The following is a 17,066-nucleotide window of genomic DNA, read 5'->3' as shown; positions in this document are numbered from 1 at the left end:
TGATGCCAGAGCATGTGGCAAAACCACTGGGGTGCTGCAGTCAGACAGGGAATTTCATGCCTGGCTGCCCAGGCTATGTTTGCCCTCTGAAGAGCAGATTTTCTGAGTAATCAGACTGGTATCCTTCACCCTTCACATCTACAAACTCAGCAAGAAATACATATCTAGAGCATAAATGGTATTATAATACCATAATTTATATTTAAACTGTCTGACCAAATGGTGTCTAGTCCTTACCTTAATCCTAGCACTGGAACTTGGGGGTCTTTGTTGATTATTCCCTTTTCACAGAATCACAGAATAGTCCATGTTGGAAGGAAATCTCTAGATCATCTGGTCCAACATTCTGTGGAAAAGGCATCCTAGATGAGATTACCTGCCCAATCACATCTTGAAAAACTTTAGTGATGGGGACTCTTCCACGTCCCTGGGGAGGTTTTCTAGTGACTGATGGTTCTTACTGTAAAATAGTTCCTCCTTCTGTTGAGATGAAATCTCTCCCAGTGCAGCTTGTACCTTCTTGTCTTCTGCATATGGCTCCTTGTGAAGGGAGAGTCTCTGTCCTCTGTAGGAGCCCTTCAAGTACTGGAATACTGTGGTTGGGTCCCCCCTGAGCCTTCCCTTCTAAAGCATATAGGAGCTAGCTCCTTCAGTCTTTCCTCATAGGTCAGGTTCTAGAGCCCTTTGATCATCTTCATGGACCTCCTGTGAAACTTCTCCATTCTGTCCATTTTTCTTTTGAACTAGGGGACCAGAGCTGGAGACAGTACTCCATGGCTTCCATTTTCTTTTGCATAAAATGCAGCTCCATTTCTTTTTCTTCCCTTTATATCCTTCTGAAAATGTTTGTAGCCATCCACTGTAGTTTTCTAGTCCTGAGAATTTTCCCACCAGCTTTCTGTAATTCCTATCACATCATAAATCTCAGAGTGGTCACAGAGTTCCAGTTCCTCCTGTTTGTTGCGCAGACTGTGTGTGTATTTGCCTTTGGAAAGACTTGGGGGGTATTCCGCACTGCTCTGGTAGGTGCTCTGGCTGTGCCATTATAACCCGGTGAAAATCACTTTTGTGTGCTCCAGTGAAATGGTCTCACATTTTATTTATCAGCAGTATTTATTGTAATGCAGAGAAGCCACTCTGATTCTGCTACTGCCAGTCAGATGCATTCAAGTATGAAGGGGAAAAAAACCTGTAAAACGATCAAATGAACAAAAGTTCTGATACTTTATCAAGTAGAAAAGTTAAATGACTTGTTCTATAAAGGCACTGACATTTTTTAAGAAACTACCTCCTCTATTTAAACTTTGTGGGTTTCAACGATATTTTGATTTTATATACTTTTAAGAGCTTTCATTTCTTGAGATAAATGCAATTAAATATCTGTTCTCTGCAGAATATTATGGGTCAACTGGTTTAGATTACTTTATAGAAATATAATCATAGCTAAAACACTTTGCAAAACTTATTTAGCTGGATCACTAGGTCACAGCATTTAGTATTGCTAGTTGTAAGATTAGCTTATTGTAAAATAATTGCATTTCCCCCAAAATCATCTACTAAAGGCATTGGTTTTAGTAAACATGAGATAAGAAAAAATCTTAACAGTCACATCATTAAAAATTCATGCTTACTCTCCATGGAAGATGTCATTTATAATAGAAGCCTGTTTTGCTTGTGTTTCTCTCTTCTGGTGATTTTGAATTGCATCATAACTGACAATATTAATTAAAAAAACACCTTTGATTGAACAGGTTAAGATGTTTTGTGAGGAAAACATTTAATGAGCAGACTTCTACAAGTCCAACTTATTTTGGAGTCTTAAAATACACAGTGTAGCCAGTGCATGTGTTAAAAATAAAGCTTTCCACTGAAAAATGTTTCCTGACTATTGAAACCCTGGACTACACAAAAAAAAAAAAAAAAAAAAAAAAAACCCTGGTTTTTTTTTTCCTTTACATTTTTTTTTTTTTTTATAGTTTTTATGCTCTCCACCCTCCCCAGCGAGGCCAAAGCCATACACCAGTCCTGGGAGCTCCACTCTCACCAAAAAAAAAAAAAAAAAAAAAAAAAAATCCTGGTTTTTATTTTGCTATAGATTTCTTTTTTTTCTGTATGACATTCAAAATAGCCACAAAACACAGATCTAGACAGGAGTCAGCCCAGAGCAGCACTGTACATGTTGTGCATTACTTAGATGGAAGATTGTGAAAATTAACTGGGAAAAGAAGGTTCTCCTGTTTTTTCTTGAACAGCATGTTGTCCAAGAGGATGAACATGATGTGAGCACAGCAAATGGCTGCTCTGAACACCTTAGAAAACATCCTGCCAGTTTACAAAGCACAGCTTTGGTGCCTGTCACCACCTTTCTCCTCCAACCAAAGCACTGTTCAGCACTCATGGGAGGTTCTGCTTAGCTGCTTGCATCCTTCATAGTCTGAAATGGAGACATCTGTGGGTTTGGAACTCCTTCAGGGCTGAGATGGTGATTAAGAATAAGCACAGTGAGTTAAATTTGAATGTGAAATGAAATAGGAGTTAAGTTCCTAAGCAGCTTTGAGGATCTGTGCCTGAGCTCATAAAATGCAATTAATTAGTGACTAACTGGGGACTCTCTAAGGCTCTTCCATCCTTGAGGTTTCAGTATGACATCTCCCCTCCTTAGCCTATGTCACGTGCTCTAAAGTCATCATTTTGCCACGAAGGAGTCAGACACATTTACAAGCTCTTTGATCTAGCACAATTCCATGTAAATCGTAGCACACAAACACACATCGTTGTGTGCTACGGTTTGTGGCAGGGAAGGAGCAGGACTGAACACTACCAGGCCTTAAGCACTGACAATTGTTAGGGCACTGCTCAACCTCTCCTAGTCTGCTGAGCTGTGGCAACAAGCATGGATTGCTAAAGCTGGTGGAAATTCATTATCACTATTGGAATGTCATTAACGCTTTTCCCAAGGATTACATATACTTTTAAGTGTCGAAATACTCCAAGCCAGTGTTCAAGCAAATTAAAAGCAGCAATTCCAGGGAAGAGGCATTTATTGATGATAAAATGCTGTGAGGGCCAACAGATGTCATTCCTCATAATAAGGCATGTGGCTCTAATTTGGCACTTCTTGCCATCAGGAGGAACCTCTTGCAGAGCAGATGTCGCTTCTAATCCTGTCTTCCATGGGTGCCTGTGCCCTGTTGGAATTGGTATGCCAGTTCAGAAGCAGGCTCAGTGCCTTGAAAGCAGATGGTCATGAGCACGAGTCATGCTACAAAACCGATACTTCTAGAAGTGTGGGTGCTGAGACTGAAGGACTACCCAGGAACATCAAAATCTTCCTGTGCAGGAAAATTCCCCCTAAGTAGGCTGATACATGCCATTAGTGCTTTAGTGGTAGTAGAAAATGGATGTTATCTGTATCTTCTTTCTGGTTATTTTAACTTTTGGCCAGCCTCTGGTGATCCCAGGGGTCATTCTGGCAGCTGAGGGCATTGGATAATATACGTGTCTTTGGCAAAAATGCCGTCAATGCTCACTGTTACTTTGAGAGCTCTACAGCACCTGGGAATTGTTGTAGTGTGGAGGACTACCCTGCTGGGCAACAAGGGGGAGAAGTGGCCCTTGAACCTGTATTAATCCAATTCCTCTGTAAGACAGAGCATGACTGTGCCAGACAATACCTGAAGTAAATCTGTGCTCCTGTTTCATTTCACCTGCTTTTTGCTTGGTATAGAGAGTAGCATTTTGCCTACAACATTCAGCCTAGGTCAAACTTTTGTTGCACTGAAGACAATGCCTCAGTTGCCCTCACTGGGATCAAATACCGTTTTTCTTACAAATTCAGCCTTAAATAACAATTAATTTCAGTAAATTTACTGAATGCAGGATCCCAGAAAACCTGGTGCTTGGATATAGCTACTTATTTACTCTCCCAAAATGAATCTTAGAGGAATTTAAATGTTTAACTGATATGTAATATGTTCTTAACTTGTGTCAGCAAGAAGAGCTGTTAATCTCTCAAAACACCATGAGTACATGCTTGCTTTCAAGTGTATCTCAGGTTTTAAAAACCAGCCCTTGCTACAATTAATTGCTAGGCTTCAGTAATTACAGAGTAAGATCAGGTTACGCAGATCTGATCTGTTAGGAATCTTAATCCATATGTCTAGGAGAAGCTTACAGTAGGTATGTTTCTCTATTCTCAGTTAGAGAAGCAAACATTTCCCCAGTATATAATTATACTTCTTCAGCTCCTCCAAGTACCGCAAGAGACACTTCAGTGGAGGACTCATGATGTGGGATGTTTCTTGTCACCGTGATCCTTGCTGAATGAGGAAGGTTTGCAGGGAAGATTTGGTCATGAATGACCTTTGATGACTCAGTCGCAGGTAGTGCCAGGAGATTCTCCTTTCAAAATGTAGATACACAGTGATGTCTGAAATCCATTTTAAAATGCCTGTGCAGCCCAGGCATCTTTGGAAGGATTCCAAAAACCTTGTATTATCCTTTCTGACAAACATTACAACTGATCAGCAAAATACGATGGTGTCTTCATTCCATGTCCTAGGAGTTTTTAATTAGCCAGCTATGCAAAAGCTCTCAGCCAGCCAAGCAGCTGTACAACCTGCCAGTGGAAGGCAAAGCTACCGCCAACATACGGTGCAACTTTATTACATAATAAAATGCTCGTCTTTCCTGATAGAGATGTAGCATTTCACAGGAAATCAAATAAAATGGGTTATGTGATTCCAAGGTCTGGCACAGTCAGCAAGTTGTCTGCAACTCCCAGTAACACACTGAGAAATTTTACTTTGTGGTGAAGTTTTCACCTTGCCCAGTGAGGCTTGTAACACTTCAGGAGGGAACAGCACATAGCTCCACTCAAGTAAGAAATGCATATAGCCAGATCCTAAAATATGTATTTTATTTGGTGATGTGAAATGAATTAGTTAGCATTGATACAAGGAGGTGTATCAGCAGAAGGCTGTATTTCTGCTATCTATTATGTATGAAGGACACTGAAGATGGGTTTGTGCCACAAAAATTAATCTAGATTTCAAAAACTCAGTGTCATCAAAAACAGTAAGTCGTGTAAAGGAAGGAGCTTCAATTACACTTGGCAGAGGCAAAACATCTCCACTTTTCTTAAACCCACTTTGATGTACGTGAGGCTAAGCTGAATGAGTGCATGCAGTGACATGGAGCATACATGGCCCAGCTCAGTGGATGCTTCCTGGCTGCAAGTCCAGCTGTGCTGGTAAGCAAGGGAAAGCCTGGAAGCCAGGCTAAGCCCAGTCTCCTGATCCCTCACCCTGTTCTTCACACTGTGACTGTGGTTTTGTCTGCTCTAACCCTCTCAGGAAAAGCTGCTATGATCAGCCTGAGTGGTGTCAGTATAAGCCAGCCTACAACACCTGGCCAGCTTTTGTTTAGCAGTGTAAATACAGTCTGATGGACCAAGCCTCAAACAAAGGCCATGTGTACAAGGGCATCCTGCTGGAAGTAGAGTTGCCAGTGCTGCCCTGGCAGCTCAGCTGCCACTGGAGTTAGGAAAGCACAGCCTGAAGAGGTGATGCTTCCCTCTGCCCTGCCAGAAACATCACCTCTGTCTTTTGCTTGCCTGGATCAGCTGCAAGTGCAGAATACAGCCTCTGACTGCAGAAGCAGTCAGGGCAGCTGGAGGCAAAGGTAGAGCCTGCCAGTGCATCTGCACAGAGCTGCTTTTGCAGCTCTTCTGGTGGTAGTCAACCTTGCAGGGTTCCCACCCTTCAGATGCCCAACAGCTTTCTGCACAGCCAGATCCAGGGGCCCAAAACCATCTGACAACAGGTGACACAGGAGAAAGGTGCTTGGCCTTAGGACTGGAGGGCACCTGGAGAAGGATGGATGTGCAGCAATCCCTTAGTGATGTGTTAGTGTACAAAAGCCATGGCTGATCACAGCTATCTTTAATCATCAATGATGGCACCAAACTCCCTCCCTAGCAGTGAGGGGGCTGCCTCAGAGGTAGTGCCTCTGGCAGTGCAGAGACCCAAAGCTATCTAAAGCTGTGCTGACAGGCACTGCAGATTTGGCTCCTTATTTTGGTGGAAATTATCAACCTGAGTTATTAACCTGAACTCGAAATTCAGGTTTCATTTTTGAATGTAAAGACTTCTGAAAAATCAGCTTTTATAAAGGCATGTGGTCAGGCACGAACCTCCTCTAAAATAAGTATTTTACAGAGAATTATTGCTCAAACATCTTTGTCTGAGCCAAAGAAAAATGCAACGGGGAAAAATGACTTTGAGCTAAGTTAGGCTTAAGCATTGCGTGGACATTAGTTCTTAAGCATCTTCTTGTTCTGGATGGAAAAGAAACCTGTCATGAGCTGGTCTCTGATCTCTTGCATATTTGGCCTGTTAGGAAATACCAGGTACTAGCTGTCTGAAAGACAAAAAAGCCCAATTAGTCAGCTAGTAATCTTATGTACTATGATAACATCTTAATAACATGGTTAGCCCTTGGGGCCAGTGATCACACTGTACCTCTTGGTCAATAGCTTTGTTTCAGCTTGAGCTACTGAGCTGTATGTTCAGTTGTGTCGCTTGAAAATTACACTGTGAAACCTCATATTGAAATATACCATGTTGGACTTCAAAACAGCCCCCCTTAAAGTAGTGAAATAAAAATCTTGGCTGACAGGTTGCATGTCTGGTAATCATTCTACAATGTTTACTTACCACTTTACAAGTAACAATCAGGAATAAAGAATGGGCATTAATTGAAGGATGGGCAAAAGTTCCAAGTTAGTGAAAAGTGTGTCTTGCAGGTTTTAGTTTTAAAAATCACTTGATTATTTCCAGTAGTTTAAGGTATTTTTCTTATCAGATCATTCCCCAGGGCAGTGATTTTAAATTTCACTTTGTGCTTGTACTTGTGCTTGAAAACTGGGGCACAAAAGTGCAGCCTAGTAAAACCCAGAGGAATAATACATCCCAGTGTTTTGCAGGTGAAAAAAAGTCTTTGCAACCTCATTCATCATCAGGTTTTCCTGCTCACTTCTCTGTCTGTGCTGTTTCCTTGCTGTGTGAATTTGGAAAGTGGCTCAACTCCTTTTTTAAAGCTTCTTCAGTTCTGTGACTGGGAAGTGATTTAGAATTCCTAAGTGGCATCACTGATGCAACAACTAGATGTAACTTCATTGTCGTTAACTTGGCATCAAGTAGTGTCCAAGGATCTCTATGCTGGAAGGGCCTTCCTATAACCCTGGGTAAATGTTTGTCCTTCAGTGAACATGCACGATGCCAGCATGTTCCCAGTGTCTTGAGTGTGATTACAGCTGTGGCAGGAGCTATCAGCTCCAAGCCTCCTGCCAGCACACGGAATGCTTGACCTGCTGTGAAGAGCTGGAAACTCACTCCGTGTCACAGGCTGCACATAGCAGCCCACGGGACAGGGAACTGCAGACGCAGCTGCACTCATGCTGTAATACTCCTCTGCAGTTTGTTTGTCAGCAAGACACAGACCCTTTCTGCTCCAAGCCTCCTGCCAGCACACGGAATGCTTGACCTGCTGTGAAGAGCTGGAAACTCACTCCGTGTCACAGGCTGCACATAGCAGCCCACGGGACAGGGAACTGCAGACGCAGCTGCACTCATGCTGTAATACTCCTCTGCAGTTTGTTTGTCAGCAAGACACAGACCCGTAGGCATTGTCAAACAAGCTGCTTTTCTAGAGAGGATGCAAATTCTCCAACAAAAGGAGACTTTATTGCCCTTGGCTGCAGACAGGGAAATCTGTAGCTGTGGGGCTCCAGAACACAGCCCTTCCTATCGTTGTCTCCTCTCAGATCAAGACCTGCCACAGAACATGGCCTAATTTATATCTCATCAAATGCAGAATTCTCCCCATACATGTTCCTGCTAGTTTTACAGTTATCTATATTATCATATGATATTTCCATCCTTTTTTATAAATATTTGTAAATAATTTCAGAAAAAGAACACCTATAGGAGGCACTAACTCCTAGTGACACATACAAGAGAGTCTTTGTTTTCTGAGGGTGAGGAGCCCCTGAAATGAGCTGCTGCAGGGCAGGGCCAGATGGTGAAAAGAACGGTGACAGATATGGAGGGAGAGTGGTTCAACGACATCTAGGAGCCTGTGGGATTTTGGTCATGGTTTTCTTTGAACATACATGTTCAAAGTATGTTCCCAGCCCTAATTTCTCCATGTCTACTGGCAAACAAGTGTAGGGGAAGAGTAGCTGCAGCTGGGACTCTCCAAAGTAACTGCAAGTCTTCAAAGGAATATTCTTCTTTTCTATATAGTTTTTTTTCAGAAACAGAAGAGTAGGATTCCTTGGGGCTCACAGTGAGGAGGTGATAAAAGTGAGGATGAAGGCCTTTAGCCCCAGCAGATCATTAATAGCCTGTTAAACACTCTACTGCAGTGCTGCTCCTCACAGAGCACAGAGTCTGCAAGAATACAGGGCCTTTTATGTGGCAGCCCCCGAACGACTCACCAGGTGCTTCAAAGGCAAGCAGAGTCTCCCCTGGTTTAGAATGCCAAAGTAGAGGAGTAGGAGGGAAGAGGTACAATACAACAAAGGATGTGGTCACCTGGAAACTGTTCACCCACTGCACATCTGGTGTTTCTGTACAGGCTTTTACTGAAAAATAAGAGGTGGTATCATGGAAGGACCCATGCTACTGATTCACCTGCTGCAGATAATAGTGGGAGGCATTATTTCATGATGGACCAACAGGTACCATCTGATGAATAATCTTTCTGATTCTCCTATAAGTTGATTCCTTGCAGTAAATTAAAACCTTTATTTTCCTCCTAGGTCATGAGGAATATGCATTCTCTTAATCTTCAATTAATTTCTTCTTTAAATGCTATCTGAACTCTGGAATCCAGCACTATGTGTAGCAACGTGAAACTCGCCTACCTCTGCACCTGGGGAACTAGATGCTGCCCTAGTGATATCCGTGGAAGCAGCAAACATTTGCTTTTTTGGGGCATGTTATACACGCATGTGTTGCTGTATCCCACTGTCTCTTTCAGATCTCCATCTATGAGTGAAGAGCAAAGTGGGACGTAATGTCTCTTAAGTTAAACATTGACCTTATCTCAAATCCTGGGTGTATTGATATTGCTTTGGTGAGTTGACCTTGGTTGGCTGCCAGGCACCCACCCTGCTGCTGTCTCACTATCTCACCTCCTCTACAGGACAAGAAAGAAAATAAGGTGAATAAGACCACAGGTAGAGATAAAGACATGGAGATCACTTACTAGTTGCTGTCACAGGCAAAACAAACTTGACTTGGAAAAAATTTTAGTATATTAACAATTAAAGTAGAGTTGAAAGGTGTGAAACAAAGACAAAACAAAAAACTAAAACAGCTTTCCTACACCCCCTTTTTCCAGTCTCAACTTCACTTCTCCCTTCCCAAGTCCTCTACCTCCTCCATCCCATATCCCCATTGAGCAGTGCAGTGGGAGGAGAATGGGGGTATCAGTCAGTTCATTACAGTTCCTCTCTGTCATTTCTTCCATCTCACACTTCTTCCTGCTCCTGCATGGGTCTTTACCCAGGGCTGCTGTCCCTCAGGACAAACCTGCTCCAGCACGGTTCTCATGTCCAGGGACCACAGCTTCTTCCAGAGCCCTGTTTCTGTGAGGGCTCTCCATGGATGCAGCTTCCTTTGGGCCATGTCCACCTGTGTCAGTGTGGAGTTCTCCATGGGCTGCAGTGTGAATATCTGCTCCGCCACGGTCCTCTCCACAAGCTGCAGGGAAATACCTGCTTCCCCAAGGTCTTCTCCAGGGTCCTTAGGGAACACCTGCTCCCTCTCAGCCTCACAGTTTTTCCCTCACTGCTCACTGCAGGGCACTGTTTTGCCCTTTCTTAAATACATTCCCTCTTGGCTGACAGGACAGGCTGTGCCCTGTGGTGGGTCCATTTCGGGAAGCATCTGTGCCTGATACAGAGCAGCCCTGGTCCCCCTGGTGCAGGCTGGCCCTGGGGCCTCAAGACACCTAGCTCAGTGATGCAGCTCAGCTCCCTGAGTCCATTTCTTAATAAAAGATCAAAAGCTGTATTGCTTTTTTTCCTTGTGTTTTTCATTGGAAGGGCTTGTCCAGCCACAGCACAAGGTGTGTGGCCGGTTCTCTCCAGGCTCTGGCATTTCTGATCCAGGGATCCTATGAGGCCATGTTTGTCAGCTTTCTCACCCACTCATTTAAGGAATTAGGAGATCTCTTATGCTGTGTTTTAGACAGAAAAACTGTTTGTAGCTGGCAGCACTTCATCTTCAATACCTAGGAAAACTTTTTAATTTGTTTTTTAATAAGAGGTTATGTAACTCCCCTGGGCTTGTACTTCAATGCGGGAATTGCTTCCATTTGGTCAGATTTGAGAGGTGAAATGTTCTCGTATAATACATTTTGCAACTGAGAATAACGGGTTTCCATTAAAGAACACTTGAACAGCATTTCTCTGCAAATAATAATACTTTAATCTTCAAGGTTAGTGCTTCTGCAACTGAAACGTACAAAAAAAAATAGCTGAAGAAAGAGAAAAAACTTTCTACAAGTGGTGCTACCCAAACTGCCTGGGTAAGCACATATATCAGACCACTTCAGGAATAGCTTCAGGAGTGTGATGCAGACAGCCTGAGGTGGACACACATGCTGCAGCATTCCCTGGCACCTGCCAGAAGAGATGTCCTCGTGCACAGCTGCAGAGGAGACGGGGCTAGGCTGGGCCAGGTTGTCTGCGGTTGTGACTTTACAGAAGTCAGCAGTGTTTGCCAGCAGATAATTCAGCACATAAATGTTTGTTACACAGGTGAAAAATCCATGTATTTTGGCTATTCAACACTGACCTGATGTGCTGAGGGGTTGTTATGTGCACAGCTGTGTAAAGGTGACCAATGCTTCAGGTCTTTCTGTTCCTGCATAGAGGAACACTACACTGTTTTGTCTGAAGTTTTAATGTGGCTTGAGAAAGGTCAAATATGTTTGTAGAAGTCCATTTATACTGCAGATACACACTTCAAATTAAGACTTATGTGCAAGCAGCTTCAAAGGCACAGAAAAACTTAAAGCTGTTTTCTCAGAGCCAAAAGGTGTATTCTTCCTGTATCAGAAAAGAGGATTTTCTTTTCCAACCTGCTTTTTTTTTTTTCTAGTAAATTTTCAGTAAAAAGGCAAAAATGAAATCTCTCCTTTAGTTGCGCACTTTCAAGAAGCCTGTGTCTTAAAAATACTGGAGACTTGGACATGCCAATTATTCAGATAATGCTGTCATTTTCCTGCAGGCAGTACCTAACCAATATAATATTGTATCTTTGTAAAACAATTGAAATAAAAATTATAGGCCTTTTCTGACATACTTTGTATTTCTTGCCACTATCTCCTCTTGTTTCTTCAAACAAAATGTTCATTCTTTTGCAAATGTCCAAGTCCAGATGTGCTGTAATCTTTTGCTCCTCTTAGGCTTTGTAGACAGATAGGTAAAAACAATACTCCAACTTTGCCTTTCTCAAATGTTAAGAAAATACTGTTTTCCTTATGTCTACAAGGAATCTAGGATGTCATTATTCCCTAGATGGCAAGCTCAGGAGGAAACCAGACCCATTAAAAGTTTTAAAAGAGGTCAATATAAGGTGGAAAACTTAGCAACCTAATATTTGTTATGAGAATATGATTGAAGTGGATGTGAGAGTTAAGGCAGAATTTTTCCTTTGTTTTTTATCTTATTATTCAAATGTCTCAGTGTGATGAGGGACTCTGTGGGAAATCCCACCCACAGAGACTTTGGAGCAAGAGAATTTGGAACTTTGCACCGCTGAGCCTTGGTATTCCGCTTTATTTCAAACACCAGCAGCTTCCAAGTGATAGGGTGAATGTGTGGTGTGGCTCCTGTAGCAGCTACAAAACCATAAACAACTTGTCCACCCAGATATTTAGGAATTCCTTTGTTTCTTTATGAGCATTGTACCCACATACCTTTACAGAGCTAGACCAAGAGGAGGTCTTAAGTTCCTGTTGGAATCAGACTCTAACAGCTGCCAAGACTTGGCATTTAAGTAAGTTGTTGGGAACTCTTTATTTCTACCTAAAGGTTTATCTTGGAGAAAGTCCATGTAACTTAGCCCAAGGTGCAGTGAGAACGTGTCTTTGTAGATCGTAATTGCTGATAGAAGTTCGGTCTGTATGCCACAGTTCACATACATTTTTTATGGACTTATAATTAGTGTAATTCTGGTCTCCTGCAGGTTCCAGCTTCGGAAATGAAGAGCAGACCACCCCTAGGGTGTCTGCACCTTCCAAAGATGTTCCCAAGGGGAGCAGCAAGAGCACGACGCAGGTATCGAGCAGCACAGCGACTTCACGCAGGAGCTTGCTGCCAGCACCAAAAACTGCCACAGCACCCGCTGGTAAGTGCTCCAAACTTAAAACACCACCTGTGTTAAGCCAAGAAATGCAAAAATCTTGCTGTGATGCTGTTTTACTGCTTGCTTTTAATTAATTTTCATGCCATCCCTGGGCCCATTGCCAGTGTGCTGACTTGGACTCCATTTACTGGAGTCTCTTTTAAACACAGTCAACAACACGGCTATAATCTCATTTTGTGAGCTATGTGTGGATTTGAAGGCATTTGCTGTCCCTAACTACACATATCAGAGATTTAGTGTATATATTGTTGGTTCTCACCAAGCAGCTTTTTAAAAACATTGCATTGCTTTAGAGACCAAAGCATTCCACTGAGCAGATAATTCATTGCTAGGTAGGCTTGCAGTGATGAGAATATTGGCCTCTAGGTTTGAGCAATCTTTTTTTTTCACTCAGAGAGGCAGAAGGAGGCAAGCAAATAAAGCAAAAAAAACCCCTAGTCTTGTTTTCAATTTGTTTCCTTGCCTAAACTCTCCTTCTGTCCAATTCACTTAAATGACCAGTTCCATCAAGTTCAGATTAGACCTAACAGTTTAGATTCCAAAATAAATAATTTTATCCAGGCTGGCTCTTACTCAACAGTGTTTCATTTCTATGTAAGTTCCATTGGGTTTGATAACACACTGCAAATGGAGCTGGGAAGGAAAAGTCAGTGCAAAATATGAGACAAACACCTTATGAATGGCTAGTTCTTGTCACCTGCTTTCAAGATAGATTAACCTGTTGCAGTGGTTTGACCTTGGCTGGACACCAGATACCCACCAAACCAACTGAACAGAGGGAGATAAATACAATAAAAGGTTCATGGGTCAAGATAAGGATGAAGGGATAACTCAGTAATTACTGAGTCATTTTATTGTCATAAACTTGGCTGGTTTATTTTGGAAGGAAGCTAAACATGGAAGTAGGGTTACCTATCTGTGTTATGCAAACAGTCAGACACAGGGGCAGCTGACAAGTTTAGGAAGTCGTTATTATACACAACAGACAGAAACAAAAGAAACTATGTTAGTCCAATGCTCTGGTTTAATTTTTTATGAGCCAAGTTAGCAGCATGTATCTGTGGCCAATTCATTGCTTCTTTTTCTTTTTTTTTTTATTATAGCAGCGTCATGGTTCCTCACAATGCAAGTATCTGATAGGAGCAAAGGTTGAAATAAATCAAGAAATGATGAAGACAAGGGTTTTTTAGCAATTCTAATCTTGCCTCTCTTGCAATAGCAAATGAACACTGGGTGTAGATCCCAATGTGATAGAGACACCTACAGGATGTAAATTTTTCTGTTTAGGTATCCTTTGGACAGTAATTTCTATAGGCTTGATGTTGCATATATATTTAGCATCTGACCAACCTCCTGTGCAAGACATTGCAGTTACTAAACTGAAGTGCTTGGAGCACTCTGCAGTTGCAGCTGAGGAGCACAGGCACTATGTGTATTGCACACAGCTCATTTTATGAAAGGAAGAAGGAAAGAGTTTCACAAAGAGGACGGCAGTAATTTAAATATAAATAGTATTTCTGAAAGAGTGCAATATCAGGTAATGTAAAAAATTACAATTGTATTTCAGAGACATACATAATTTTATCTATGTGTGAGTAGTAAATTAATTCACAAATGAAAATATCTGCCTATATTAATGAATCAAAAATAACCATCAAAAATCACACAAAAGCTTTCATGTATTAGATCTTACTTGAGAAGACCACCTGAACTGTAAACTTTCACTTAAAAAAAAGAATAAAGACACAACTGCTCAAGAGAGATTATACTCCTGATATTTCACTAAAAGTGCTCGTGAAATAAATTGGAATGAGGGGAATTTTTAAAAATTTAATTAATGAAAATTGACTCCTTTAGCTGCTGCTGGACAGACGATGATGCTGTGCTTCAGATGATCAAAAAATAATTCTGGCATGGGACAATAGGAATGGAAGATCGTTGTCATGCAAATTGTTGTGCAGGCATGAACTGATGGCCTTTCGACTGGTCTATGAGAAGAGTGCACTTAATTAGGTTTCAGTGTATTGCACAGCCGTTTCTATACCTACATGTCTGTCCATTTATAGAAAAGGGAAAAGAAAGTACATACTTGACTAGAAAAAAGAGGCCTTTTAATTTGACTTAAATATATTTGCTACTTTGGGAAGTACCGTGATAACCAAACTAAAACATGGCATTGCTGTATTGCTTCGTATTTTGTTTAACAATAGGTGAAAGCAGCTCTCCATCAGGAACTTTGCAACTGTAAACTAGCTCTGAAATTCATAGAAGCCTCTTCTTTCCACAGATGTTGATGAAAATATATAGTGCTTGAAGCATACATATAGGAATTTTCTGGTCTAAATTGCCCTTAAAATGGGGGAATATCAGCAGAAGGCAATGTTCAGAGACTCAGTTCTGTCCACAAGGCTGGACCTGCCACCCAACAGTCTATGAAATCAGAGAGCTGAGGGATTTCATATTTTCTATGGCCTGTTACAGATTTTGGGGGGTGTGTGTTATGGGATTCCTATTTCTACTTGCTTATTATTTAATATTTATGTCACAGACAAGTGACTGTTATCACCCAGAAGAAATACCCTGATTTGAGTGCAATGACAGTGGCAGTAAGGAATTAATTTGAGCAGCTTGTTTCTACTTGGCCCACTAAATTAAAGACAATCAAAAGCATTGTTCAAAAAACTCACCCAGTCAATTCCTGTGCTTTTACAAGTACCAGTAAATCATATGTAACAGGACAGGCTGTTAAATGCAGTCAGTCAAGATGAAGAATAGGAGGTCAGTGTTATCTCAGCTCTCACCAGCAATCTTGTAGTGTAAAATGCGCTTCTTTTGATCAGATTCTGCAAAATCCAGACAGCACAACATCAGCAGGAGGGAGAGGGATGAGCTGAGGTCAGCTGAGGGGGGAAGAGTGAGCACCAGTGCTCTTGCAGGGATGAAGGGAGAAGAGTCTGCTGCTGCTTTGTTCCCCCTTGCAAACACTTTCCCTTCAAAGCTGAATAGCAGTGGGTTGCATTCATGCTGTTGCCGTATGAACATAGGGATATGCAGCACTGCCTTGCAGGTGAAAGTGGGATGTTCAACTGCAGGTTTTCCTACCTCTCTTCTGGGAACCACTCTGAAACATGCCACAGCACAAATGTGTGAGGAAGAGACAATAAAATGCCATAGGATCCTTGCAAAATGGCAGAAAGAGATGGATGGAGTAGTTGTTTTAACTCTTCAACTAGCACTGGATGTTCTGAATTATTACCCTGAGATTTTCTATTCAGTCCAAAGAATGACTAGTTTTATCAGGTTTATTTTTTCCTTTATTTTTTTAAACACCAGCTAAAGAGACTTTTCTTTTTCAATACAACAACAAGGCAATTGCTTTCAGACAAGACAATGAAATAGTCACTGTCCTTTTATTCTTATCACATTTAATTTAAATTTGAAATAAACACAAAGGGAAAAGCACAAGCATTAGCAGTTTCTACTTAAACAAATACACAGTCTTTCTTCCACATCTACTTATTTATTCAGTCTTTCAGTGTCTCATAGATCACAGGAAGTAGAGAGTCTCTAGAGAGAATTAGACTGCTCTCATTCTACAGAATCCATCATATTTCCAGCTTTGCTAATTTTGTCTCAAACAATGCATGCAGGGATGTGTCATTACTCACTAAGGACATGACTAGTCGTGGGTGTCAGGGGGAAAGGCAGAAGAAAGCTCAAAGGGGCTCTCTGTGTCTGTGAGTGACTGAAGACATTTCCTTGGGTTTCTGGGGTTTTTTTTAACTTGAAGACTGCATTAGTTAACTTATAAAATACTCCTGAGAACAGCTGGAATCCGTCTGAATGCAGTCAGTCCCATTGAATTGTTAATGATGTCTACAGCGTGGTAGGATTTGTTTTGGAATAAATACTCAATGTACAATTTGTTAGCGTGCTTTCAGTCTGAAGTATGAAAGCAAATTGAAGCCTATCCCACTGTACTGGCTTTTGAAGACTCAAAAAGGTACAGGCAAATACAAGTGCTGATTCTGCAGTGCTTGAGAAGATGTCTTGGGTAAGGTGTCTTTTGCTCTGGTTCCTAGGCTAGAATTCAGGTCTCCTGGGGGAATGGAGCAGTGGCTTTGTTCATCTGCTGTTTTGCTAGGTGATTTCTGGAATGCTTTACCTTGTGTTTCTAATTATTTTGCATTTGCTCCTTCTGTTTCATTTGGAGCAGGCTGTGTATGTTAATTAGGAAATGTAAATACCTTTACAGAACTGTGTGTTTAGAGGCCTTTTTTCTAAAGCAAGTGTTGTAAGCACACTAATAGAAAAGACAAGTATTTCTGCTCATTGTTATCTTATGGCCTGAAATATCCATTTCTTTACACAAGTATAGCTTTTAAAAGAGGGGAAACACTGGGAGATGTCTAACCTTAAATGAGATGTAGATTCACATAAAAATTAGTAGTCTGTGGCTTTGATTACTGGCTACCAGAAAGACAGCTTCTCATTGCATGAGCTCTGCCAGTGGTAGGAGTTGGCAGAGCCTTGGAAACTGTTCCAGGAAGCCTAGAAGTTAATGGTGGTTCCTGCTATGCTAGGAGCTTTTTGCTGGGAAACTCAGTGCTAAGAGCCCTGATT

General features: G+C 41.5%; 1 protein-coding gene across 4 annotated transcripts in view; it reads left to right on the top strand.

The window, feature by feature from the left end:
* Positions 1-17,066, top strand: part of MTUS2 (microtubule associated tumor suppressor candidate 2) — a 261,298-nt gene that overhangs the window by 182,105 nt on the left and 62,127 nt on the right. For all 4 annotated transcript variants that reach the window (XM_017731364.1, XM_017731366.1, XM_008631454.2 and 1 more), the window contains one exon: positions 12,264-12,425. In XM_017731364.1, coding sequence (XP_017586853.1) covers positions 12,264-12,425 — 162 coding nt within the window. The remainder of the gene's footprint in view (positions 1-12,263; positions 12,426-17,066) is intronic.

The sequence above is a fragment of the Corvus brachyrhynchos genome, unplaced genomic scaffold, assembly GCF_000691975.1.
Source record: "Corvus brachyrhynchos isolate BGI_N302 unplaced genomic scaffold, ASM69197v1 scaffold103, whole genome shotgun sequence".
Classification (NCBI taxonomy): domain Eukaryota; kingdom Metazoa; phylum Chordata; class Aves; order Passeriformes; family Corvidae; genus Corvus; species Corvus brachyrhynchos.
Note: the sequence above shows the minus strand (reverse complement) of the source record. Positions and strands in the feature narration are given on the sequence as shown.